Genomic DNA, 26,988 nt, shown 5'->3' on the forward strand with positions numbered 1-26,988 from the left:
ATGATGACCTATGCCAGACTACAAAGAGGACTTAAAAAACAATTTGGTAGTTTAGTTTAAAGGCACACTTTATCTCAGAATTAAATGGCTTATCAGCTACATGATTCTTAGGCTTTTCTTTCAATAAAGAAAGGTTGAAGTACTTTGATCTGAATTGTTTTTCCTGTAACTTCAAGTGGCAACTTTTTGCAACTCAGGTTGCCGTAGAAGATAAAAGAAAGGTATATCGGATCCTCTTCATTGTTCAAGTCAGACCCAGTTATGTCCATTATCCAGACACCTGATGACTTCATGTTGATTTCAAGCAGTTTAGGACTGGAAGTCAGTCTTCTGCCTTTAAAAATTATCAGAGAGAAAGAGGAAAGATGACAGCACGAGAGAATGGTATAATATAGCAGGACTGTAGCCTTTATGGTAGACAAACAAAGCTCTATTTGCAGATGATGATGTATCTATAGCAACAGTTCACTAAGAATAACACATCAATACCTTTATTATACTTTTTGCCAAGATTTAACAGCTTAATGTTCTTTCTGTGTTTAAAATTTAGTTTCAAAGGTATTTTCTTGATGCCAAGGTATTTTCCTTGTCATGTTTGGAAGTAATTGCTGAGAGAACATACAGTCACCTTTTAGAGGCCTAATTAATTCTTCTTTAAAAAGCAATCAATGTTACTAAAACCAATTTATCATTTAGAAACACCAGCCATCTGTGGCATGTAGGCACCTAATGCAAAATGAATGCTACTAATGAACTCTACTTGTAACTAGATCATACCTAGCAATATAATGTGTGCTGCAATAGTGCAAGACTGACAGGTAAGCCTATAATAAACACACAGAAATATTTGCCAGATCCTTAGAAGATCAATATTACTATTTTCCTCTCTTTTTCTTCATTAATTGCTGTTATCCTTAATTTTCATTCTGTTTCCACCATTCTATGGGAAATGAAAATGGTATAATGGAAAGGAACAGCTCAGCAAAATGTACTTTCTACAGCTCAGAAAAAAACCCACATAACTGAATACCTGCATATCTATTGTGGGCACCTTATGATTTTAAACTGTCTTACTCCCTCTGGACAAACTTTTGTAGCTCATTTACTTTACATGGAATTGATTCCACGGGTTTGAAGGAAGGAATATTTTCTACTAGTTCTAAATGACTAAAGGTCCTACTGTAATTGTTCTTTCTCCAAATACATCCAGGTTTAGATTTGCATGAATTGTGGTGTACTAGGCTTGAAAAGGAGCAGAAGCTGAGCACAGCAGAACTGTTACTTTGTACTGTGGTACAGGTAAAGACTAGGCTCATCTCACTAAAGTAACCTTTCTCTGGATTTCAAATGAGATCCTAAGATACCTGCAAAGTGGTGCATAAAACTTAAGCTATTCATCCCCATGAGGCACACATCCCAAACTATAATCTACTTTAAACCTTTTATTGCAATGTGCTATATTTAATTTAGAAGGCAAGTGTTCCACACACAACACATTTACAAGATGGAATTTGATTAACTTTGACCTTACCAGATGTGGTTTTGCTATAATAGTAAGATCAAACTGAAAATTCACATTTTCAATAAAAGAAAGATACTATAGAAATCTGAAAGAGCTGTAGCTAAATTAAAAAAAAAATACATATAAACAGGCAGGCCAGTTTTACAGAAGAGCTTACCAACTGTCACAATCTCACAAACAGTCTCACATAATCCCAGATGAGTATCAAGCCAGTTCCACAATGGGAAGACCCATTCTTTGTCTGAGTCTTGTGATTCCTTGACTGTTACCATCTTGAGGTACATCCCAGCCCCATAGCCTTCTCCATTATGTCCTATGACCACTTTTTGCAAATGACTCAGAGAAACAGCTTCCACCAAAAACAAATCCACCTGAAAAAAATAACAGAGTTTGGACCCAGACATGCTTGAATTTTAGGGAAAATGTAGTCCTGGATTCAGCTGAGGATTTAAAATTTGTGCCTGTTTTTTTTGTAATAATTAACATAACATCACCCCTCTGAATCTAAGAAAGCACACGCTGATTCTACCTAACATTGAGTCCCACATTCATCATTAATGATGCGTTATAACTTCATTTGATCTTTGGACAATATGGATCATTTAATCAATCATTTTATATTACATTATAATGCATATACATCAGGAGTTCTCAACCTTTCCTTCACCACAGACCCCCTTTAATTACCTTTTGTGGCCAAGGACCACCAAGACTTAATTCAAGATTTAAAGCCCTAGACTGCATCAAATATTTATTTCAATTTTCTCATGAAGGATCTTCAGACTTGGAGAGAAGGGAAAGAAATTAATCTGTTAATGCACACACTCCTATTATAATTATTGCAATGTTTCCATATTAATTTAAAATAATAACATCAACACTCTTCTTGTTCAAATGGCCCATTTTATGGTATTTTAATGTATTAATTCTGAATTTGATGCTAATTTTTACATCAAAATTTGATCAATTTTTATAATTCTTCTCACCTCCCCCCTTGTTTGTCTGTGTTCAGTCACCATATATTTTTGTTTATGGGTCCAGGGCTGTCACTTGGAGGAACAGACTTCAGCCCCGTTGCGGCCCTAAAGAGGGACATTGGGTTAAGAAAATGTCTTTAAGAGAAAAACTTCCTAGTTAAAGTGGGTCCCACCAACCATACTAGCACCAAATATACTAGTGCATCAGGGAAGGTGTGTGGGGGCTTGAGTATGAGAGGAGGGGGCTGTGGGCAAAGGAGGCAAAGTGCTTGCCACAGGCCACACCAAATGTTTCTGGGCTTTATGTTCCCCACCTCTGCTTTAAGCCTTCGCAGACCCCCTGTGAAGACATTGTGGGCCCCCCAGGGGTCACGGACCACAGGTTGAGAACTGCTGACATACATTAACTTTCTGACAGTCAAACAGTTATGACAAGATTTTGGTTCTAATCAAATTTCTATCTTGTGGAGTACTTTTAGTTTCTAAAATTTATCATGCAAACCTAGGTATATATTAATAGTCCTAAAGAAAAGTTAGAAATCTAAAAAGAGTGTGTCCACTCCAAGATAGATCCTGAATTATTTTCTAATAGTCAAAAAAGCCTGTCTTTCTGTTTTTTTTACAAAATGAAAATAATTGTGGAAACAACAAATGAAGAAAAGAGTAAGCAATAGAAGGGAGGAAGTTAAGATGAAGGTGGAGAACAATTTGAGCAGAAGATGAGAGATGAGAAGGGAAGCAGAATGGAGAAGGTAGAGTAAGAAAAGAGAAGTAAACACAAGCAACAGTGGATGAGAATAGGGACAACAGAAACAATAAGGAAAAATGTGAAATGCAGAGAAATAAATTTTATGCCTCAGTAAATTCTTGTTTGTTTTGTAAGTGAGGTGTTCTGTATATGACCCAGTCTAGGGCCAGATGGACCTGTTGGTCAACAAGGTTATGGACAACTGGAGTTTCAACAGCAACATCTAGGACTATAATTAACACCATCATCCCAATAAAACATTAATTCAATAGTAGGAATTTACTAACCAGATGTCAAGGCAATTAAAAAAAAAAAAAGATATTATCAAACTGATCTCTAAAGAATGTAGTACTTGCCAAAGTCCTATGTGTCGTCCCTGATACTTTTTAAATTAAAATATTGGAGAAGTAGTTTTTCTGCTACTAATCAGAAAAGTACTTTCATATGACAAAATATAGATTTATTTTTTTTTTCTAACAATAGTCAGGATACAACAGCAGACTGTAAGAAGAAATCATTAACTTTTTTTAATTAAGACATTTTAGGAAACAATTCTGTGCATGAAGGTAAATTAAAATAATTATTGCAGAGTGCTATCTTCTGTATCTAGACATAGCCCTGAGGTAGACACAGAAATGAAGTTTAGAAATTCTCAGTTTGTTACTGATTTCACTTTTACCCTACCAAGTGCTGTGGTAATTGTCTAATGAAATAATTTCACAGAAATCTAAGACTCTCCTTGACAATGTACATCCTGGCAGTGAGCTTTTTCAAACTTCAGCATTCAGTGAGTGAACCTCTCATAGGAAAGCCTAATAAAAAAGAGAAGATTTCTACTGTTATTGGTCATCTAGAAACAGTTTTTATGTGCGTTCTTTTCTTTAAGTGGAATTCTAGATATTGAGATATTGGAATTCTAGATATTGAGTTAGTGCTTCATGTGGGATCATGGTTGCAGAAACATCACTGATTGCAAAAGTCTCACAGCAATTTCTGTAACTTATTTCTAATCACTAACTTTTAATTGTTACCTGTGCTGTCCTATATTTGGAACAGAAGTAAGAAACATGATTACAATGGTTCTCCCCAGTAATCTGCTTTCTATGTGCTCATGTGGAGTCTTTATTATCATGTGGAGATGTTCTTTTACAGGAATGAAATAACACTGGCATTGGTCTACTGTGAATATCTGGAAGAAAATAGCTGTTTCCAAATTCTTGCCCATCTGTAGCAAGATATATTCTGAGCAGGCATTAAGTGACACTTAATGTGGTGCTAACCCCTGCACGTGTAAGCCAGCTTTTTTGTGCCATTACCTTATTCCTTTGAAATTTTCTTCCTTTTGCTAAAGATGTATGAAGTTTCCTCACACCTGTGTCCCCTCTTTTGCCATAGAGAGTGATATAAACATCCGCAAAAGTTTCTGCTCCCCAGCAGTCACCGATATGTACAGAGACAACATACTTATAGACTGTACAAAAAAAAAAAAAACAAACAAACAAAAAAAGTTTAAGTAAAGCTGATTAAGCGCAAGGTGTACTTAAAAGAAAAGAGCAACACAGAGTATTTAGTAAGGCTACTGCTTGTTTTTATTTACGCAGCTAGCAAAAAGTCTGCTGCACAGTGATTGAAATGGTCAGGTCACTGTATACATCTGATTTCTTCATGCTAAGCTCAACAAAGATTTTTCCATTACTTTCCTTAGAAATTCAAAGGAAAATGGACCTGGACAATTTAGACTTATGCAGCTTAAAGCTGCTAAAATCAAGACAAATTCTGCCCAATTCTGTTTAGTGTGCAAGATCTGGAAAATAAGATCTCATCTGAGTTTGTTCAGGGACTTTAGAAACTGAATTATATTTGCAGTAGATAATAACTATCACAGGTCAAAGAATAAGACTATGCAAAGTTTATGCAAATTAGAATAGCAGAGACAGATGTAGTACAACATCTGGATGCATGACATGACATATATGTAGAAAAATTTACAAAATGCACTTATTAATTTAATGGGCATGACAGGAGCTCTAAACTTTTTGCCTCTATAGTGCTCCTGTATGAATTCACTTCTACACAGTCAGATTGGATTTTCTTCTGAGAAGATCATTAAATTGCATATATATTCATAGTCATACAAAAAGAGCAACCAAAATTTTTCAAATGTCATTTTTAATGTACAGTCCTGCTGAGTTAACATTTAACTAATATAATGCTATAGTTTCTTTTAAGGTCTTTAATAGATTTGAGGTATTCAGGGACTAGAACTTCCAGGACTGTCGTTTAGAAAAGCAGTCACGTCTCTAATTACTTTTATCTCATGTGTAACTGTTAACTTTCTGAACAAATGCAGCACTCCTATAGGTCTTCATATTCCAAGTTTATCTCTGAATAGACTCTGAAACTCTCAGCATGTCAAAAAACAGTCCTTAGAGAAAGACAAATAAAAAACTTTTTTGTACAATGTTTATTTCTGATACTTGTGTTAGTAATTAAAGCTATTGTTAGCAAAGCAGCTCAATAGTAGCTCTACCAAAAATCATTTCCATGGCTTTGAACATGTGCTTTATCTTTAAAAAGTGTAATTATATTGTTCATCTTTGCACACTTCAAATCATACAGCAGATTTAGCAGCTGTGAAACCCAATATGCAACTTAACTGGAAAATTAAATTTTCTTAAGTGGTCAGCATTTTTGCAGTGCATTATGAAGACAGTTGCAATAGAGACACTGAAGATATCAAATCCAGACAAAGCACTATATTATATCTGTGGGACTTCTTTTCAAGAGGTTAGTTTACATTGTTTATATCTTCTTAGTGTTTTTACCTGGTAAAGTTTTCTGGTCCTCATTGACTGAAGGGAATTCTTTCACCAGTTCCTTATCTTCTCTGTTAAGAGAGAGCCAGCAGTTACAGTCAAAGTTCAGTTCTTGTTTTGTATGTAGCTCTTCTAAGTGAAAAGACTTCAAATGCCAACCCTCAAAGCCTGGCACATCATCACAGCTGACCCGAATCTTGTATACATCTCCCAGATCTCCAGTCTCAACCTGCAGCAAATATCATGAGGAAGAGTGCACTGTCAGAGCTGGTTCACTTACAGAGATTTCCTAAATAGCTGTGTAGAATTCTTAAACTTAACATTAACTAACAGAAAAGCTGGGATAAGTGTGGTGACAGAATCAATCCTTCTCTTTTCATGGTATGATAATGGGTGAGTTGTCTTCCTTATTTTCCTTTTCCTTTAGTATTGTAAACGTGATACTCTACCGCTAGGGTGAGTCAAGGTTAAAATCAGTAACATCTGTGAACTTAAGCTCTTTAGACAAAAGGTAACATGTAAAGCTTTGACCCTACTGGATGTAGAGAGCATTAATTTACAGTTAAAGGTTCTGATATCAGCAGTCAAGTGAGGTATTAAAATTAATGATAATTATTATGAGCCTAGAAAAAACTAAATTCTCATTTGAGAAATTATTGGATTTAGAACAAGAAATTGCTTTATAACCAATTATTTGGAAAAGAGAAGGGATATTTCTGCATAAAAGTAAATCATGAATGTTACAGAAATAACTGTAGAACAACACAGCCCTGTTCCCATGCTACATATGGGAAATTCGATATCTGGTTCATGATTATGGGCTTCTGTGAGATCTGGTTAAACTATCCAACCTAGGGCTGTGAGAACTGGGATGATCAAACTGTATCAAGCACTAACGATCTGCCTGACATTAACCACCACATCAAAAGTCTTCTGAACACCAGGAAGTGGAGTGCTGCAGTCTTTCACTGGGCAACTGCAAGAAAGACAAGATGGGAAGTGATTTTCAAATGAAACAAGCCAGAAGTAAAAAGGTAACAATTATTTCTAAGAAGGTTCAAAACAGAAAATGTTGCCAGTGACCTTGTTTTTCTCTCATATTGCTTTTGTTTTTCCCCCAGACCAGTCATAACATAAGGTTTAGTGACTGTTGCCAGGAAATAATTTTTTGTGCACCCAGTAGCATCACAGTAAGAAGTTGGTTAGTACTACAAAATCATGCTTTGGGACCAGCAGCATCACTAGCAGACTTGGCTCCTAAGACAGAATACAGAGCTCCTAATAGATTAATTTATTGTGCTTCTCAACAGAGCTCTGCACTTGACAGCCCTTCACTGCTGACCTAGCTTGCTTAAAGCTCGTTCACGTGCCTTTGCACGGTGGATACATACATGTAGCAAAGTATCAGCTACCTTGGTTGCCATGCCAATCCTACAAAATTTCAAGATTTAAGGCATTGTTGTTTAAGGACCAGGGAGTAAATACTTCCCACTGTCGATATAATGGCCCTGAGGCTGCAGTGAATCTCTCAGCTCCACAGTACCACAACAGCCACGCAGTAGCAGCTTTACACTGAAGAAGAGGGTACAAGACTTGTCCTCTCTCTAAGGCTAGCCTGCCCTGCCTGTCTGTATACAATCGTGCATACAGATCTTAAGGTTGTCCCAAACTACAGTGCACATGTGAAGGAGATCTAACTTGGATAGATACAGGACGGAGATCTATCTCGGATCTACCACATTCTCACAGATTCCTAACTTGGTCTCCACCGTTGTGCCATGAAAAAGTAATTTCATGTCAAGAGTTTTTCATTCATGCTGTGTATGTTGCAAAAGATACCATTAGCTATATCACTAGCTGTGGTGGACTAAGTGGTCTAATTCCTTCTGAAATATGCATTCATCTCATACTAAACTTAATGGGAATTATTTGGATTTATTGACAGGAGAGAGCACAGTTTCTTCATCCATCTAAACTATGGTTCCTTCACAAGAAAATCACTGCTGCTTCTCTTCCAGAATCAGACTACTGACTTGTAAAATTACTGCCTGCAGATTTTCTTTCTTGCAGATGGACCTCATGATTGTATCACACAACTACTATAAATGCCATGCACAAATTATTCCAAAAAGCTCTCTGGTTTGGAGTTGCAACATTAAAGAACTTGATTATTTTTATATGACAGGGCAAGCTGTACCTCACATTTTACTTTGTCTTCTGCTACACAAATTTGCAATTCTCTGGGTATCTAAATTGACATTAAGACGTGTTGTAATCCTTGTAGGAAATGCACAAATGAAATATATAAGAAAATAATTTCAGACTACATGACAGGCTATTTAAAAGCCACCATTTTCCCTTTTGTTTCTAGAATCACAATTTCAATTAATTCCATGACTGCCTTTGAACCAGCAAGAACTAGTAATCATACTGTCCATGATCCATGGAATTAAACACCAACTATTTTCAATTCAGTGTATTAGATATTTCCCCCCTTTTCATGGGTTTGTTTTTCCCCCCACAGCTCTGGCCATTAACCTTTCTGTTCATCTCCACCACTGTAACAGATCATTGCCATTACATCATTCTTGTAATCCTTTTCTGAGCAATTTAATATGATCAGTTTCCCTTTGGAATACGATATCCTATCTTTGACCCCCATAATTGGCTTTTCTCTCCATTGATGCCTATTAATTGATGTAACACGACCTTCAAAGCACAGACAGACAAATAATTCATCTCAAAGTATGTATCCAGTGATCCTGGTTTTAAATCTGCAAAATATTTGCAAGAGGACACTTCATTTTTTAAATTCATTATTATAATTTCCTAATTAATTTTTCTACACTTATTACTTCTGAGCAGTTTTATGTAGTATTCAATATTTGAAATCTTAGCTGAGTTGGATGGCATTTGTTATATACTAAACACAATATTTTTTCTATTACATCATTGAAGGAGCACAGCTCTTACAGTCAAGAGGATGCTCTGGCAAAGCCACTGGGGTTTTGAAGCTCTCAGAGACAGATAACTGATGAAGATGATTAGAAAATTTCATAATAGTTTAAATCTTTTTGGTTTTGACTCATGCAGGGCTTCTCCAAAGACATCATACCTAACATAAGTAAAGCTTTGTAAAATATACTTTTGGGGTGCACATTTAAATTAATTTTTTTTATCACTTCCCTGTTTAAAAAAAAAAAAAAAGCATGAATGATTCTAGTTAGAAAGGTGTGGTCAAAGCATTCTAAAATTCAGCTGAACAGCTTTCTGTCAGGAACTCCAGAAATCATGCTACTTGTTGTATGGAGAATCATCTCATACTGTGGAAAATATATGGAGTATTGCATCATGTGATTTTAAATTTTCTGTCATCCTCATAGTCCTTAACACAAAATACATTCCATATTTGCTGTGTATTTATGAACAGTCCTACTTGCAGAACTCTGTTGCTCATTTCAAATGACCTGTGCTAGTATTTTGAAGAGTAGTTTTAGGGATCCCAATCCCATGATCTGTTAGTCTATGTATCTTTACATTTTATGATTCTGTGAAAAACAGAATGTGCATGATGCACTAGGACTCTCCAAAGGCATGCTCTGACAAACCTACTCTGTAAGCAACCAAGAAACACTGTCAACTGGGAGAAAGATATATATACTTTACAAATGTACTCATTCCACGTGAGATCAACAACTGATTCCTATCATCACCAGAATACCAAGGAAAAAAAAAATCTACTGCAATGTCAGTTTACTTTCATTTTCCCAGTTATTTTTCAATGTGTTTGTTCACTGGAGGTGGCATGGTTTCTTGCCGTGCTATCTTCAATGCTAGAACGTTCAGCAGATTCAATAATATTGACACATCGCTTATTTCTCGATTTATATATTAGAACTAAGGTGTTCTAATTAAATTTATTCTTATTTAAGCAGCTCACCCACTATACTACAGATGCTTGAGACCACTGAAACCCAACAACTGTACCTGATATCATGCTGCTATTTTATCTCTTTAAACAATTTATTCTTTACACTTGCTACATGTAATTAAACTACATCTGTTCTTTCATAGGAGTTGGTTAGAAAAATTTTGGATCAGATAATCATTCTGAATACGATACACATCTGTGCATACATTTGTGTGAGCACCTGGAAGATCGGGAATTTACATGCCCCCTTGTCCTCAGTGTGCAATAAATGTCTCTCTGAGATCAAAATTAAGTGTACTGTTTCAAAACAATGTGAGCTGCTTATAGCACATAGCCTGTTGTTCTTTTTACTGCACTATATTACTAAGGACATTTGTCTAGGATCAGGATCTTGAGGGGGTTTAAAAGTTCATTTACTCCTGCTTCTGGAAAGCTGAATTCACAGGTTGTCATCCTGTGATATCATGCTCATGCCTCCAGCCTGCTGCTACACTGTGAAAACATGAGCAAAGCTTCTGAATTCTTCTGAATAACCTCAGTAAGAACAAAGAAAGGGAGAGTAAGAAGAAACTGCCTTTATTAGCTGAACAACATAGAGAATATATGAAGATATTTATGGAGATATCCATGAAACCCCAAATGCTTCTTTATAGCAGACCCCCTATTCTGATTTTCTTAGAATACCACAAAAACTGTAAAACACTGTAAGCAATGTGGCAAAAAGAAAAAAAAAATCATGCACAGTAAGCAATGATCAGATAGTATTAATTTCTTCATACAAAGCAACAAGGACACAAATAGCTAAGGGAAAAATACAGGCACTAACCCAAAGCCAATCCAAAAAATAAGGACAAGCATTTAGAAAGCCATTGGGATGGAAGCCCAGTACAATGGGTATAGTACTATGGTGCCTGGGATAGTAGACTATGAGGAACAACCATGGCTGACACATAACAATACTAATTTCTCCTAGCACGGTACTCAGTCATTGAAATTAGGCAATTCTAACAAGGAATACATGCCATTTGGGAAATTACTGCCAAGTTCGATATAGCAGAGGTCTGCTTTATAGAATGATGTTTGCCAAAATTCAGCCAGCTGGTGTGGCTGCTCCATACATGGATTCTATTTCTACTGACCTTTTCCATTTATGTCAATGGCTTAGGAAGGTCCTTTTGTTGCTCGGTGTGTTTCCTGTCTGGTTTCTGGTAAGCAACTGCTTTCTTGTCTTTAACAAGTGCCATTTATCTTTTCATTTACTCCCCGTAAAGTTCCTAAACTGCTTTAGCTTGTTATTTATATTAAAAATTCAGCCTGGATCAGGTCATTATGATGAAGCTTTGCCAACATTCTCTAAACGTATTTTTGCCATTGTTTTCAGAATGTTTACTGCAGCCACTGAAAAGTATTTCTGAGCTTTACAAAACTGCCTTGAATTGCAAACGTTTTCTCTCATCTAACTGGCTAGAAGCTACACTTCATGCCAATCAACAGAATTTGCAGTGACAGCCTAGAAAGCCAGGACAGAATTTGAACATTAAAAAGATGTCTCAGATGAAGCCTCTCAAAGCAGCAGGATGTGTGTCAGATGTACAGGTAGTCAGGTCTGTGTTAGGGTTGATTTGAGTACTGGCCATGTATATGCTATTGCTTCAGGGTTCATCGCACTTTGATATGCGTGAATGCATTCTCCTGTGATTTATGATTATCCAGAAAAGTCCTCCGCCTGCTGTCCTGAGAGATGGAAGTATTTTGGGGGAGAGTGGAGACTGCTTTATAGAGACTGAAATAAAGGAAAGAAAATCCAACTTCTGTCCTCTGAGAATACTGCCCAATCCTTCATTTTCTGCATTCGCTAATAATTTTATATTGCCTTTTGTATAAACTCCAACTCAGGAATCTTTAGAGAACTAGAAAAAATGCAAGATGAGCTGGTGGATGCAGTAAGTTACGCAAAAGGGACCATTTTTCTCCATGATACATACCCTTGAAGTCACTGAAAATTCAGAGAACGCTGCAGATGGCTGTAGTAGAACAGGACTACCAGCAGAAGACGACCCAAGATCTAAAGTTATATCATTCCATCTTTGTAAATAAATATGTCATTTGTATCAGCCAAACTAGCATTCCATATATATCTATATATCTATATATATATAGATATATCTTCTGGTTAGAGAGGAATGTCATGATAAGCTCTGTGTAGTACTGTATTTTTATGACTTACAATGAATTCATCTGTTGCTCTGGGTAGAAAGCACACATATCCTGGATTTTGTGGAGAAAGCAGAAGCTCATCACTTTTGCCCTTTGAGCCATAAATCACAAGGGCCCTTTTACACTCTTGTGGCTCTGGGGAATCTTCATCTGTTTTAACCTGCACTCTCCACTGTTTTGCTAAACAAAATAAAATCACATTTTTAATATCAGTGACAGGGAGTAATGGATGCTTTTGTTATTACAACAGTGAATTTAAAGATTACTATGAACTTACATCACACCTTATAAAAATAAACTATCATTCCTTCTCTTGAAGATAAATATAACTTCAATAAGACTTGCTAAATACAACTGTTAAAGTGAGTACGCAAGCAGAAATTAACACCAAGGAAGCGGGAAAAGGATAACTAGGCTAGGTTTTTGCATTCTTTATAACAAATCAGTTGCTTTAATTGCCGTAATTAATTTATTAAATTTCAGTTCTTAAAGTGTTCATATGTAACATGAAAAAGAAATCTAACACTCTGAAAGACTTTTTTGTGATCTATTTGTAAGAACTGCTGGCTATTACACAAGTTAAACAAAGAAACTTAAACCTATTTTCTCAGATTTTTCTAAGCTTCATGTTCAGTTTGCTCCTTTGTCAGAACAGATCATTCATTAGGGTAGAATCCAAGATTTAGGGAATTTCAAAGAGGTGTTTCCACTGACCTCAGATCATGACTTGGGCCTGCCAGAGATTCTTTTTTGGTAGGTGACCTGTACTCATAACAAAGTTTGAAGTCCCGAATGCAACCGGGAAGCTACCGAGAACCATTTCAGGTGTGGAAAAAATACTGTCTTAGATTGACACTATAGATTAGAAAATTACTAAACTGCTTGAAAATAAATCTTCCACTGAATTAAAATAAATTATTTGTAGAAAAGACACTTGATCCTGCATGGCAAAAGGAACGTAACAGTGGAAGAAAATCAAAAGCCTATGTTTAGACTGTGACCAATACTGTGATGATATGATAATTTGCTAATGGGATTAATATAAAAGAGAACTATTTCATGATTGAGTGTAAGCCTACAATTCAATGTGCTGACAAAATAAATTTTAGAATAGTTTAGTTAAAAAAAAAAAAAAAAAAAAGATGCGATTCTTTTTCTTAGAGTACCATGTTCTTTTTTCATACCTTTTGCTTTCCTCCACCTGCTTGGAGATGGAGACTGGGTGAAAACCTGGTCTGGCTTTCTTGATTTATAATTTTCCCCTGTTTTTCACAGTTTTCTTTATCTAATTCTGGTTTTCCCCTTACTATAGAAGCTGTTTCTCTATTACATATGACTGTTCCCTGACTCTTCTGGGCTCAGGCATAAAACAGCAGGCAATACACATCTCACAGTCAGTCTGCTGAGTAACACACTAGCTGAAAGGATCCTTCCATCTGAACTCTTTTTTTGAGGTCATCTCCAGGAATGAGTCAGATGTAGTATGTGGAAGATCCACAGTTTGCCTAATGAGGAACTTTTGTTGTTTGATATATGTGCCAGCTTTGAATTTTATCTCCTTGTGCCAGGTTGGCATGTGGTACCCTTCAGGGTGTCACACTTGGTGAAGTCAAGCATCGTTTGAGCTTCTGCTGTTCCTGAGCACTCCGAGGGGTTTATGAGCAGCTTCAAATTTTTACAAAGACTCCTAATATAGCCCTGAACCTCTTATCCTCTCCAACCATGCCCCATTTTGAAGGCTGTCCCAGGAACACAGCAGAGAGGAAATTAAGATACTTTTGCATTACTGTGTTTCCCAGGTCAGCTTGTTTTTCTGCTTTGTAATATCCCTCTCCTTCAGGAGAGAGCAAGCCCCAGGTTAAGAGAAGGCATGGATGCATAACTGGCTGTTCCTTGCTCAAAGAGGCAGCATTTTTAGATAAGGTACTTCAGGCAAGCTGATTTATTTTAATTAATATCCATGATTGTGTTTGTAATTATTATTTCAGAAGAAAGGCTAAGACACCAATTGGGAGTTTTCCAGGAAATGAATCAGTAGCTAACAGATTTAAGGCCTCTTAGCATCTGTGACTGCTTGTTCTCCTACATTTACTTTTAATGCTTCTACAATTTGGTAACTGAGCTAACCCAGACTGACTGCGTTTTTTCTCAGTTCAACAAATTCATTTAACCTGCTCATGCCAGAATAAGAGAAAAATCTTTCGTCTAATATTATATTCACTTAGACAGCTACTTGATAAGGATGGCTACATCAGACAGAAACTGATGCCAAATACCCGTTGTATTCAGTGATTTCTATATCTCTTTTCAGGATACTCTGAAGTTTCTGGAAATCAGATAGCTGCACTTGAGTAGGTTGTCTTCTGTGTTTCATATGCATGGCTACATTAAAAATGAGACTTTTCCCTGATACTAGTGAACATTGTCACTTTGCTAGATGTAGAAACAGGTTGCTTACTTCCTGGAGATTGTAGAAATTTGTGTTGCCTTGAGGCAGAGCAGTCTGCTTATTTAATTTTCTTAGGAAATTCAGCCTCCACCTGACAATATATACTGTCATTGCTTTTTAGAAGCAGGACCAATCCATTTACAATTTGGAGATTCTGTGATCATTCTCACTCCATTAGCAAGGACTTGCAAGGTAGGGAATAATTTAAAACCAAAATAAGTCATGGGAGGATTTACTGAATATTTTCTCTTTTTTTAAATGAACTTTTTATACGTCTTAATACCAACAACCTTGCACAACACAAGAGCCAACCTAGAAATAACTCAACTGAACTTTGGTCATCAGTGTTGAACCATATTTTATTCACTACCCACAAAAGCCCGCAATACCACAGAGCACCCTACAGGAATTACATTACTAGAACCCAGCACCTTTTAACTGACTGCAGTGTGGACAACACTGGAATATACTATGTCTTGTCTCCTTGCTTTGAGAGAAAATTCTTTACAATGTGCTGTTATGATACTTCACCTATTTTGAGGCAGAAAAGGAAAAGAAATAGAGAAAATAGAAGGATGAAGTAGTAAAATTTCCCTAAAATGTAGGAAACTATTAGAGAGTGATATAAAGCCCCATTCACCCTCAAAACTTCATAATTCGAGAGCTGAGAGCAGCTACTTGCCTTCTCTACCAGGGCAATACGCTTTCCCTTTTTATCTTGCATCAAACATACAAGGTAGAATCAAGAGAATACAAACAAATCTGTTTCTATGACTGATTTGCCAAAGCTTCTCTGTAATCTACAGATGTAGAAAGGTTGCTGAGAAAACTTGATATGAGCACACTGAATTTTGGCAGAATCCATAGCTAGCCGTAGTATTCACAGGGATCTAGGATTTATGCTTCAATAAAGCTGGCATAATGCCAGCCTGGCTGAAGAAGGACCAGGAGCCCTCAAGTAAACTGCTTAGCAATGATGAATTTCAAACTCTTGTTTGGCTAGGTGGTTGAACAGGTAACTAGCCTTATCCAAAGTGCTAAAGGACATGGTGTATTTGGGAACTGTCAGTGCCAGGTTAATGGTTGGACTAGATGATCTTCAAGGTCCCTTCCAACCCAGCTGATTCTGTGAAGGACAGTAAGATTTCTGACCTTCAGAGTGACTTATAAAGTGTTTTGTTTTGTAATCTTTGCTTTAGACCTGACCTAAGCACATTGATCTTACCTTGAAAATCACCAAAATAATACTGACTTATGCCAATCAGCTTTTTATGACTTTCTCTAAAGCCCACTTGAAGACTGAAGCTCATATAGAATATGACACATGAACGAATAAAACACAGGCTCCCTAACATCCACATTCTTGCTTGCTTCTTATTCAGTAAGTGTATGTTATATGGAAAGTTTTCACTTTCACTGTGAATGGGAGTGCTTATCATTACTATTTGCTTTACCATGTAAATGTTCACTGCTACAGCTGCTGGGAGAATTTAAGGCAATTACTTTTTCTTCCAAGACTCTGCATCTCTGGAATTTTCTCTTATCAGCTCTAACCCTGGTACTGTGTCATGATGGACTGACACAGAACTGAGTACAAGGCACCTTTCCAAACCTCTTGTGATTGTTACCCTCCTATAAAAGTCAGTCTTTTCACATGCAAGGTCTATCAGATAACCAGTACAACAACGCAAATTAAACTGTTAACAATCCTGAAATCTGTCCAGCTCATCAGCTTTTTTACATAAGGCATAAAAGCACAATCTCTCACCTATCTCAGTTCCTCACTGCCATGAGCCCTTGGGTAAAGAAAAGATGGCTAAAGAGCAATTCAGGCTAAGCTGATGCATAGCTAATTGACAGAATACATCCTAAAAATGTTCTTCTCCTTTATATACCTTCATTATTCAAAACCTCAGATCTCAACCTAAGAAATCATCAACCACACTCTTTGGGTCTTCCTGGACACCTTAACAGTGTGACGTTTTACAAACCGATTAAGAATAAGCCACTCCTTTCCCCTCATAATCAATATATTATGTCTAACTGTTCTTGCCATGCAGAGGTTCCATCCAGCAGTCTGTGCATCTGTGCCTGCTTGTTATAGCATAATAAAGAATAAAGCTGCACTGGAAAAACCTTAGATTAGTAGTAAAATATAGTCTATTTTCTGAACATAAGGTGAAATAGATGTTATGGCTGCATGTCTGAACTGTGCGCTTAGCAGAATGCAGAATTCAATTCCAAGTCACTCTTGTGAAAATCAAATTTCTCTGTGGGAAAGCCTTTACTTACCTGAGTTAATCAGTCTCCTTTTGTCAAAGTTATGTTGCCATGGAACAATAAAGCTGTTGGCTAAACTGTTTGATTGAATGCAAATGATTTAATTTCCATTGAAACTGGAATTAGATTGAGAGATCAGGACTCATCCTACAGAATGCAAGTCACTGTTCTCAGACACATGAAAATTTTACTTTTTGAAATTTGGTTTCTTCCACATAGTTTGAAGACACAGTTGCACAGAATTCGCATTTACAGTTAAATGTTCATAAAGATACTTGTGTCAGTCTGTTTCTCTTTTCTGGTTAGAGAGAAACACAAAGATGGCATCTCAAACTTTAACACTTGGGAGGTACTAGTGTTATTACAGTGATGTTGCTGTCTTTGTAGGTATAAAACCAGAAAGCTAGGTGTGTAGATTTTTGTGAAAATATTTTTATTCATTCAAACAAATTTAGTCAACCGAATGCATATACTACATTTAGCTTCGCTAACAGATTTGGAGTTTAAGCCTGCATTATTTCTGGCTACTCTGGGAATACCCTGATGGATTTTGATCAGAAAATGCTTCTACTGACACTTCACAACACATTTTTCAACTTGCTGATGTTTGCTAGGGGACCTGTCCCCATGTATTAAATAACAGTGACATTGGGATAAACAAAACAACACTTGAATCTCTTCTCAGAGAAATTCCTGGCTGATTTCAAGACAGAATAGTAGAAATATGAAGAAACCCATAAACGGTTTATGAGCAGCATGCTTTTCTCAATTGTTTATAAAGGCCTAGTCCTTTCTGTAGACTATTGCTAGCCAAATTGTTTTCAGCAGCTCTCACAGTTAATAGACATATACAATGAGGTCACTTGTTCACATATTTGTCATTTAATACTGATTTGCAGGTTAAATTCAAACAGCAAAAACAATGGTGTAGAAAACAATTCCTACCTTTAAGGAATGCCTTCATTGAATTGCCATCCTCTAAAAAATGAACAGGAAAAAAAAAATACATGAGCAAACTTTATTATCACTTTTCTTCTTAAGATCTTATTCAGAAGGATTCTTCAATAATAACTAGGCATTAATTATATACTATATTATTATAACACAGATTTTCTTTACAAAAATACTTACTATTAGCAATTAGCTCCCTCTCAGTTTTCCCATCATCTTGATATTCATCCAACCATCTTTCATTGCAAAAACAAACATAATAATAAAAATTATCAGTAAATTACAAGTAATCTGACAATTACCTTCTCACACCAATAGTATTATTTTATACTTTTTAATCAAATTATGCCTTGAAACTACTCCCTAGATCAAATTTTCTTTTATACATGCATCATAGTCAGCCTTATTCATATTATATTAGGAGAACTTGGGTCACTCTGCTCCAGGCAAATAGGAATTTTCATGGAAGCTATATGAAGTACTATAGTACTATATGAAGTACAGTACATGAAATAATAAGTATTTACAAGATCACAGCCTTAACTGTACATTTGGGGAGGTTATATAACCTGCAGTGGTTAGTTATATTCATTTTACTTGAAATTATATATAACACCTGCAGGTCTGGAAGTTTCTAAAGCTACTGTAGGTCTGCGGCATTTAACTGAACTTCTCTTTTTACTTTACTTTTCATTTATACTGATTAATTTAAGGAGTTTTCCTGCAATATAATTTCACTACAAACATACATCCATACACGTTCAGTTGATCTCCCTTGCTGATACAACACTATACAGCCTTTAACAATCTCACTTCTTTAAAAATAAATACATGCATCTATTCTATTGACTCCATGTTGATGTTGCATTTGTTTAAACCCAAGGTTCCATAATATATTTCACTTCTTGTATGTAACAAAGCTCCATGAATAAATCTCTTATGCATGAAATCTGAACTCCACTATATCTCAACTATTGTTGCAATGAATAGCCTGATTAACTTTTGTGACCTATCTCCTCATTCTCTCCTAAGAAATGAGTGATCACTAACAGTTTCTAAAAACAGAAAGCAAACTTTGACATAGGCAGCACACTTATACTGCAGGCAAACAATGACAGAACTCCTCTAGTTCTATATATAATGTCTCTAATCTTTTTCTAAGAGTTTAACAATTTCCTTTTGACAAGGCAGTTTTCTAGGGAGCCCAGTGTCTTTATTAAGTATCCCATCCTTTAGAGGAGTATCATAAAATCTCCTTGAAACTAAGGAAATAATTCTCTCATTCATCTACTCTTCCAATAACCATAGTTAATGCACACCACACCAATTAAAAAGCCTAATAGCCTAAAAGGAAAACTAAACCAGAAACCTGATCATTGGAATAATAGTTCTGAGAGGAGTAAATGTTCATTTTACATCTCAATTTTCTTTTTGTAAACAGGTAGGATTCATAGAGAGGGAGAGCTGTCTTTACTGAACCCCTAAAGATTTTCAAGACTTTAAGGCACAGTTCCCAAAATAGCATGAAAAATATTTTAGCCATGTAACCCAAATTCATAAATTCCAGAAACCACATACTATAGAATATAATTATAAGGATCTAAATTACAATTATTCAAATTATTTATCTTGTGTTAAATATACTTATATATAAATAACATAAATCTTTAATCTATTGGCTTATTTTATTTTTTATTATAGCTATATGATTCAATCCAACAACTGCTAAAATTTCAGGTTGTAGGTGTCTTAGATAATAAGAGAATTTGGAAGAATAGGCTGTTTAGTAATTGCTGTAACTGACAGAGTTGAGCATTTTTGAATTTTACCCATGGTAGCAAAATTCTAGACCTAGTAAAACAGATGAGATTTACTAAATGAAAGGAAATATTGTAGCTCTCCTTTAGGAGAAAAGTTAAAGATCTTTCCAAAGATTTCCAGTATATATATAAGGTTTTCAGTGACAGAGAAAGAGAAACTGACCACATCTTTACACATAATACCTCTTAAAAGACTGAGAACTGAAAGCTTATTTATTTTCATGTGATCTTTGAATAATTGAGATTTAAAAAAGGATCACTGCACCTTTCATCCTATGCAACATTTGGTTTGGGGACTCTTTGCATTAGGCTATGACACCCTCCTACAACAATACAGCAACTTTGTTCTTTGTCTTCAATGGCAAAATTTTGCATCCCTTGTATATTGAAAAACTCTGGAGCATTGCTCATACATCTAGGTTGTGTGCACATGCTTGTTCTGCAATTTTTTCCTCAGGTTGCTGGCAATGTAACGAATTACTTTTCTCCATGAATGGCATACCTATTACAAGGAAATACAACCTCTTGATCTTCCCTTTCTTTATGTTTGATGACAATCTTATCCAGGAACCATCCATTGCCTATGTTGAAATGACAAAAGCGTATCATGAAAAACAATGCTTTTTTTTTTTTTTTTTTTTTTTTAATAAATTTAAAGAAAAAAGCCCAGATTATCTTTTTTCTAGCAGAAACACAGGTCATATTAAAATAGAGTTCCACTAAATAGATAAGATATATTAACAGAATGAAAGTTTTATTATTCTGTGTCTCTTGCAAGAGGTTCAGTGTTAATTCTTCTCTGCCTTACTCTGTTTTAATTTTAAGAGGGGTAGGGTTTTTTTCCTTGGAGACAAGTATATGCATACATCTGTGAACTGCCAACACCATTCACATCCCAGCCTACATCTTTTGATTCCTTGTGATCAGGCATAAGGATGTTGGGTTAAATCAGTTTATGCAGTTAATGGAGATCTGTGTGAAAGCTGGGAATTTTGATCCTTGGTGAATGAAGTTGTTGTTATATATACAAGAATATCAATTAACAAATCATTAAGACTACTGCTGGCATTTGCAAACAGAGTGGGGCTGCAGCCTTGGAGGGGCTTGGTATGTCTAGGTGCCAGTAACTGGGAAAACTGTGGACCAAAGGATCCAGGGCCAGCAACTGACTGTCTAAGGCCAGCTATTGGAGGCCTTATACACACATACTGTATATATATGCATATATTTGTCATTGATGGGCTGTCATTCTGATCAACTGGAGAGTGTTACAGGATAAAGCCATTGTTCCTGTTTGTGTATGTGCATGTGCTGAGTTCCAGTGTTGATTTGAATGGCCAGCCACGTGCACACATATATGTATTTTATAAATGTGTTTTATAAATGTGTTTGTATGTTTGCCTACTGGGAACACATACTCAGCCTTGTTAACTAGTGGGACCAGCAGGCACGGAGCTGTGCAGCCTCACTTCTTTTGGTCTACTGAACTCATCCTCTCCCTAACAGCAGTAACCACTCCCACATCCGTACTGATCTCTTAGATCACTTCCAGTAGCCATCCTAGAGACTAGTACAGTTCTGCAAAGTCCTTTTCAAATACCCTATTCTCACTATGTCTATGCCACTCACAACTTGTCATATTGCTTATGAGGTTTTGCCTGACTCATATGATTATTTATCAGCACATTGTAGCAAAACATCATGAGGGATGTTTTGCTCAGAGGCAGACAATTGTTCTATTTCTTCTCATGCTCTCCTTCCCTGGCTGCATCTGAGTCTGGAAGTCCCTAGAATGCAGCAGTCTCTGTCCCATAGGGAGAGCTTGCCCAGATAGTGCATAGAGCAAGGTGGCATTTCCCCTTCAAGACTTCAGGCCCAGGGCACATTAGGTCACTCTGCAAGCTTCTTCTGTCACCCTCCTATACTTCAGATGTGCTTTCATTGGAAGGAATCTACTAGCCTGGCCAAGATTTGCAATCAGACAGGTCACTTTGAAACAGGCCAAAAAAGATGAAAGGTGCTGCTCATATAAATGTACAGGTATGTGTGGAAGGTTTCTATGAAGGAGAAGGTTCTTTCAGCAGATAAGACACACCATCTAGTGACTCACACCTGCCCAATGCCAAAACCCTGCTATCTAGGACAAAACTCCATTTCTTTCCCCATCCACGGTGGCTGTGGGAGAAAATTTGTGCCCTACAGTCTAGGACTCCCAAAGAAAGCCTATGTTCCATGATCCTTTCAAGACAGTCTTCAAATCAAGACTAAAGACCTTCTGCCATATCAGTCAGGCAAGTGATATAATTAGAAAAAACTGCAGCCCCACCTCAAAAGGAACCCTCTTTCCTCCCTCTGAACCCCCAAAAGATTGGGTCTCTTGATGGCCTCTCTCCTGACTCACCATCCTTTCCCAGCTCTCAATCCCCCTGGTCACCTCAGGCCAGGCTCCTCTGGGGCTAGTTTTGGATACAGCTCAAAAGAGGTCTGTGAGACCTGCCTGTTCTGAGTACAATGAACAATCATCTTAATTACGAAGGCATAAATTTTGTTATAGGTAGAATTCATTCCATTGTCCTGTTTAGATAATCTTCCAAAAACACAGAATTTGAACTCCATTGTCAGATTAAGATAGCTGAGTCCAGTTGCAGATTTGTAAAGCTGGTGCTGTGATACAGCTATGCTGCCTATTAGAGGAGAGGTGAGAGCAGATAGCATGGTACTGTGTCTTGGGGGAAAGAGTGAAGGTAGGCTCCACCACACTGACTTCTGTGTTACGTCCTGGCCTACTATGACATGAAACTCTCAAGTATGCAATCATCCATATTGCTGAAGGCGGCAAACTCTAGAGAACTACAAAGTTACAAGAATCAAGCTGACACCCCATACCAAGGCTGCACTAATAAAACTACTTCTGTAATAGTCACAAGTCTGCTCAGAGCCTTAGACAGTACAGACAGAGAGCAAGATGGGTGTTGCCTGGGGCCATTTCAGATCAGAGTAGGGTAAAAGTGCTTTTCTAATCTGGTATCAGTGTGGCCCTGAACTGCTTTAAAAACCCTTCTCTTCACTTAGCTTCTTCCTAGCTACTAATTGCAAACATATTTGCAGTATTTACATCTTCAGTGCTTTTAAATGCTAGCTTTCTTTTCACTGACATCATTCCAGAGACATACACCACAAGGTGTACCAAAAACGCATCTCATCACAAAATTTTCCTTTTTTCTGAAAAATCCACAAGCTGAATGCAATGTCACTCACTAGAGCAGCTCCACATTGAATTGCACAAATCAAATAAATAACCAGATATTCTACCATTGTCCAAAGCAGCAAGCACATTGTGATATAGCTACTCAAAATTTGTTTGGTAGTAAAGCAGGTGCTGAATATCTTTCATTCTGTTTGTCAGTCTTCACTCTTTCCTAATGAAGGAATGTTTTACTTGCATGAACAATGTTTTAATGAGTTTTCTATATGCAAATAAATAGTGTTTTCTTATAAATAAACTTAAAACCAGAGTGGAATGACAGTATTCGACATTAAACTCATGTCCTTTTTGCTGTCCATTATTGTTGTTTTTCACCATCCCATCACAGTGTGCGGGAAGACTTTTTATCACTGCAAGACCTTCTGTCACATTTTGTATGAAAGATGCAATATAAATGAAGTACACTGTGTTTAAAAAGGACTTGAAAACAGATCGGTCTCTAGGAAGTTAAATCCTACCTGGACCAGCTCCATCATGGCTAATCAGAACTTTCTCCAAGTCTCCCAGTGAGACAGCCTTTATGCAGAAAATATCCATCTGTGGAACCATACAAGGAAAATGATAAAGGTCTTGAAGACAGCTATTGCTTTGACTATAACAGCATAGAATAGGGTTTTTTTTTCTTATTTTTCAAAATGAATATAGGTGTCTTATATTGGCCCTCGCCAGTCAGTGAGGATCTTTCAAAGCTCTCTAAGGTGAATTACACCTTAGAATTACTCCACAGAGACAGCACTTGATTCCTGTGGCATGACACAATGATCAATTTCAAAGAATTATTTGGTCATCTCTAAATTACATTTTCTAGCCCTATCTGCCTCACCAAGACTGGAAAGCATACTTGGGAATAAGGATTTAGAACCCAATTCTAAAATTCACAGTGATCTCTTCAGGAGAACAAAAATGTTATTGTTACCATTTTATCTATATGTACAATATAATTAACCAAGAGTATTCAAATTATACTATCTAATGCTCTCAGTAAATGATTGATCCAGCAGATAAAAAATATTTGTGTAATTCTGTAATTTTGAGTTAATAAAATACATGAGATAATGATAAACTAAGTGAATAAAATTTGTAAATAAAAATATATTTACACTTGAAGAAACAGTTTGCCAGCCATAATTTACTCTTATTAATCAGAAGAAGCATTGTTTTTACTTCACCTGTCCATGTTGAAATTTTACATTATTATTCTTAGATCTATGGAGCTTCCTTTTGCCAGAATCTCCTCTTGTCCCAATGAGGTTGATATAAACATTAGAATCTGTTTCAGCACCGAGTTTAGCACCCGTGTATACATGGACCTCATACACCAACACTAGAAGAATAAAAAGCTTGATATTATCCTTGTAGTTTGCACATGATTCAAAAGCTTTTCCATCAAAATTTTGCCAGAAGACTCTACCGACTTTCAGGATTGGAAGTAGCAACAGCTATCCATGCATTTGTTACTTCACCTCACATACAAAGGTGGGCAAGCAGATGAATTGGCTCCGTCATCTATGAAAAAGCGGACATTCAGCTTGATTTTGAAGATTTCAACATTTATCACGAGTGGATGCTAGCACCTTTAAAAACAGCTCTCAGTTAAAATATACCTACAACTTTTTAATGCCTTTCCTTCTATTATAGACCAAAGTATTACACACAAAAATATATACACTTATCTTCAAAGAATTCTGTAGCATAATTCAGAGTTCATGTATTAACATATTTTGCACCACACTACTATCTTTCTAATTATCCATATATGCAAAGTTCTTTTTTTAAAAAAAATCACATACTATTATATTTCATTTCAGTTTTTCTTATTGTGACTATTAAAATAAATTTCCTGTTTACATCTTCATGGCAATTTTTCCATGCAGTGTTTCTATTCTAGTCACAGCTGGCCATTTCTGCTGCTATGTAGTAGATCACAGAGGAGATTATTGTTTCATTAACGGGTAATTTTAATACTTCTTGGGAGTGAAGAAAGGTAGAAGAAGCCCTAACAAACACAATTAAACACTACTTTTAAGAAGAAACTAAGATGAAAACAGAAAATGGTCACAAAATGCTTGAAACTAGATGATACTCTACAAAAACTAATTAAAATACTATTACTCTTAACCCACAACATAGCTAGTAGAATCTGACATTTCCATAAATTTTTAATTCACTGGACCTCAAGGCAGCTTATAAAACTCAAATATCATGTCATCTGCCATCATTAAAGAACAGCTATTTCTGATTCCCATGGAGAATCTAAACAAGTAGAAAAATAATACTGCAAATACTTAAGGGAAAAAAATAGCCACACATATATTAAAAGATAGGAAAGAAATGATGGATAGACTGTATGCTTAACCAAAATAAGGATATTTCTTTTCATCTGTATGAAATTATCCTAAACTAGCAAAGACAGTGTCTTCAACTCTTTATCATTATTACGACTATGACTCAAAATAGGAGGGGTGTCCCTTGATCAGTTTTATTATTTTCTGTAACTCCAAGCATTCATTGCAGCTCTCACATCTATTCATTAATGTACCAACACAGCCTGTGACATATAATTGATCTCAATAATACACACAGAACATCCAAAATTTGTCAGAGCCTTATAAAAACTTGTTTCAAGGCTTTTAGCGTAAAAACCTCATGTTAAAACAAATGATACATTTGAATGGCCATTAACAAAGATAAATGGTCCTGGTAATTAGCATATTGAGCTATATATCCAAATGACATTTCATATCGTAACTCTTAGTATAATCATAACTGTATTCACATCAGCAGCAGGAGAATATAAGACAAACAAAAAACTGGTCAAAGGACAGCGGATAAGGGGTGACAGCAAAATATGAAAGGAAACATGCAACAAAGCAAAGAGCCACTGATCATGAAGGGGCAAAATCTTTCAGAGTGTAGAAGGAGAGAGGTCACGTTTCCAAAAGAAAACCTAACAATTATATTATTCTGTGACCATCCATTTGAATAATAGGGCTGGACTACTCATAGAGCAAGATGCTGCAGATTAGTAACAGCAGGGACATATCTACATGAAGCCTGCTCCATGCTTTTACATTCTTACTTACATTCTCAGTTTTGAAAAAGCAAAATGTCTGTGGGATCTAAGGAAAGGGTATATATTTATGACTGTTTATATACAAAGACAGGTATCTGTATTACTTAACATCTACAAGTAATTTCCATGATCAAAACTGCAAAATTTAATTAAATACAAGCACAATTTTAAAGCATATTCAAGACTTTTTAAGAAGCCCTTTAACAATAAATAATTACAAGAAGAAAATAGCAACAAGTTCTTTCATTTCTGGAGGGAGACCAAGCCAAATGGATTAAGTACAGGACACACCAGAACAGAATAAGAGATAATTATAACACAACACAAAGATATTAACAGATAAATAAACTACAGTTCCTTTTGTAGCACTGTGCATCTCTCCAGTAACCAGAGAGATGATTAAGATCTAATCAAATACAGATTTCGATTGCTACGAGCCTTAAAAAAATCAGTTTGAAGTAGAAAGCATGCACATGTTGAAGTGTTAAGAACTGGAAAATATTTTCCATAGCTTCTCATGTCTATACATCTTTCACCATCTGGAAAATGTTAGGTCTGGCATTTATTTAGGCTACACATTCTGCATTATTTATAAAGGAACCTTCTTAACAAAAAGACTAGTTTGTGCTTTACATTTTCATCCAGATTAACAATACAGACTGTTATATTAGGACAATAAATGGAATGTTCATTTCCCTTAACTTGAGTATATGTTACAATGCATTTTATAGGAAACATACAAAAAAAAATTAAGCAAGAAAAATATTCTCCAAACCATGATGTACATGCCTACTTAGAACATGCCACTGTGGGGAAACACCTGGACATTCATATAAACATTCACTGACTAGACTGTGGAGGTTAAGACTTTTCTGTACAAATGGAAAACAAGGCACAGACCCACTTCAGTGGATGCAATATTTTTCAAACTTTGTCAAA

General features: G+C 36.1%; 1 protein-coding gene across 1 annotated transcript in view; it reads right to left on the reverse strand.

Moving 5' to 3' along the window:
* Positions 1 to 26,988, reverse strand: part of RP1 (RP1 axonemal microtubule associated) — a 188,005-nt gene that overhangs the window by 68,419 nt on the left and 92,598 nt on the right. Inside the window, exons 26-35 of the mRNA XM_074898945.1 lie at positions 24,146 to 24,300; positions 23,435 to 23,513; positions 20,214 to 20,292; positions 18,072 to 18,127; positions 17,886 to 17,918; positions 12,222 to 12,391; positions 6,073 to 6,292; positions 4,564 to 4,718; positions 1,680 to 1,893; positions 144 to 334 (exon numbers count right to left, since the gene is read on the reverse strand). Of these exons, the coding sequence (XP_074755046.1) occupies positions 144 to 334; positions 1,680 to 1,893; positions 4,564 to 4,718; positions 6,073 to 6,292; positions 12,222 to 12,391; positions 17,886 to 17,918; positions 18,072 to 18,127; positions 20,214 to 20,292; positions 23,435 to 23,513; positions 24,146 to 24,300 (1,352 nt within the window). The remainder of the gene's footprint in view (positions 1 to 143; positions 335 to 1,679; positions 1,894 to 4,563; positions 4,719 to 6,072; positions 6,293 to 12,221; positions 12,392 to 17,885; positions 17,919 to 18,071; positions 18,128 to 20,213; positions 20,293 to 23,434; positions 23,514 to 24,145; positions 24,301 to 26,988) is intronic.

This window comes from Athene noctua, chromosome 2, assembly GCF_965140245.1.
Source record: "Athene noctua chromosome 2, bAthNoc1.hap1.1, whole genome shotgun sequence".
Classification (NCBI taxonomy): Eukaryota; Metazoa; Chordata; class Aves; order Strigiformes; family Strigidae; genus Athene; species Athene noctua.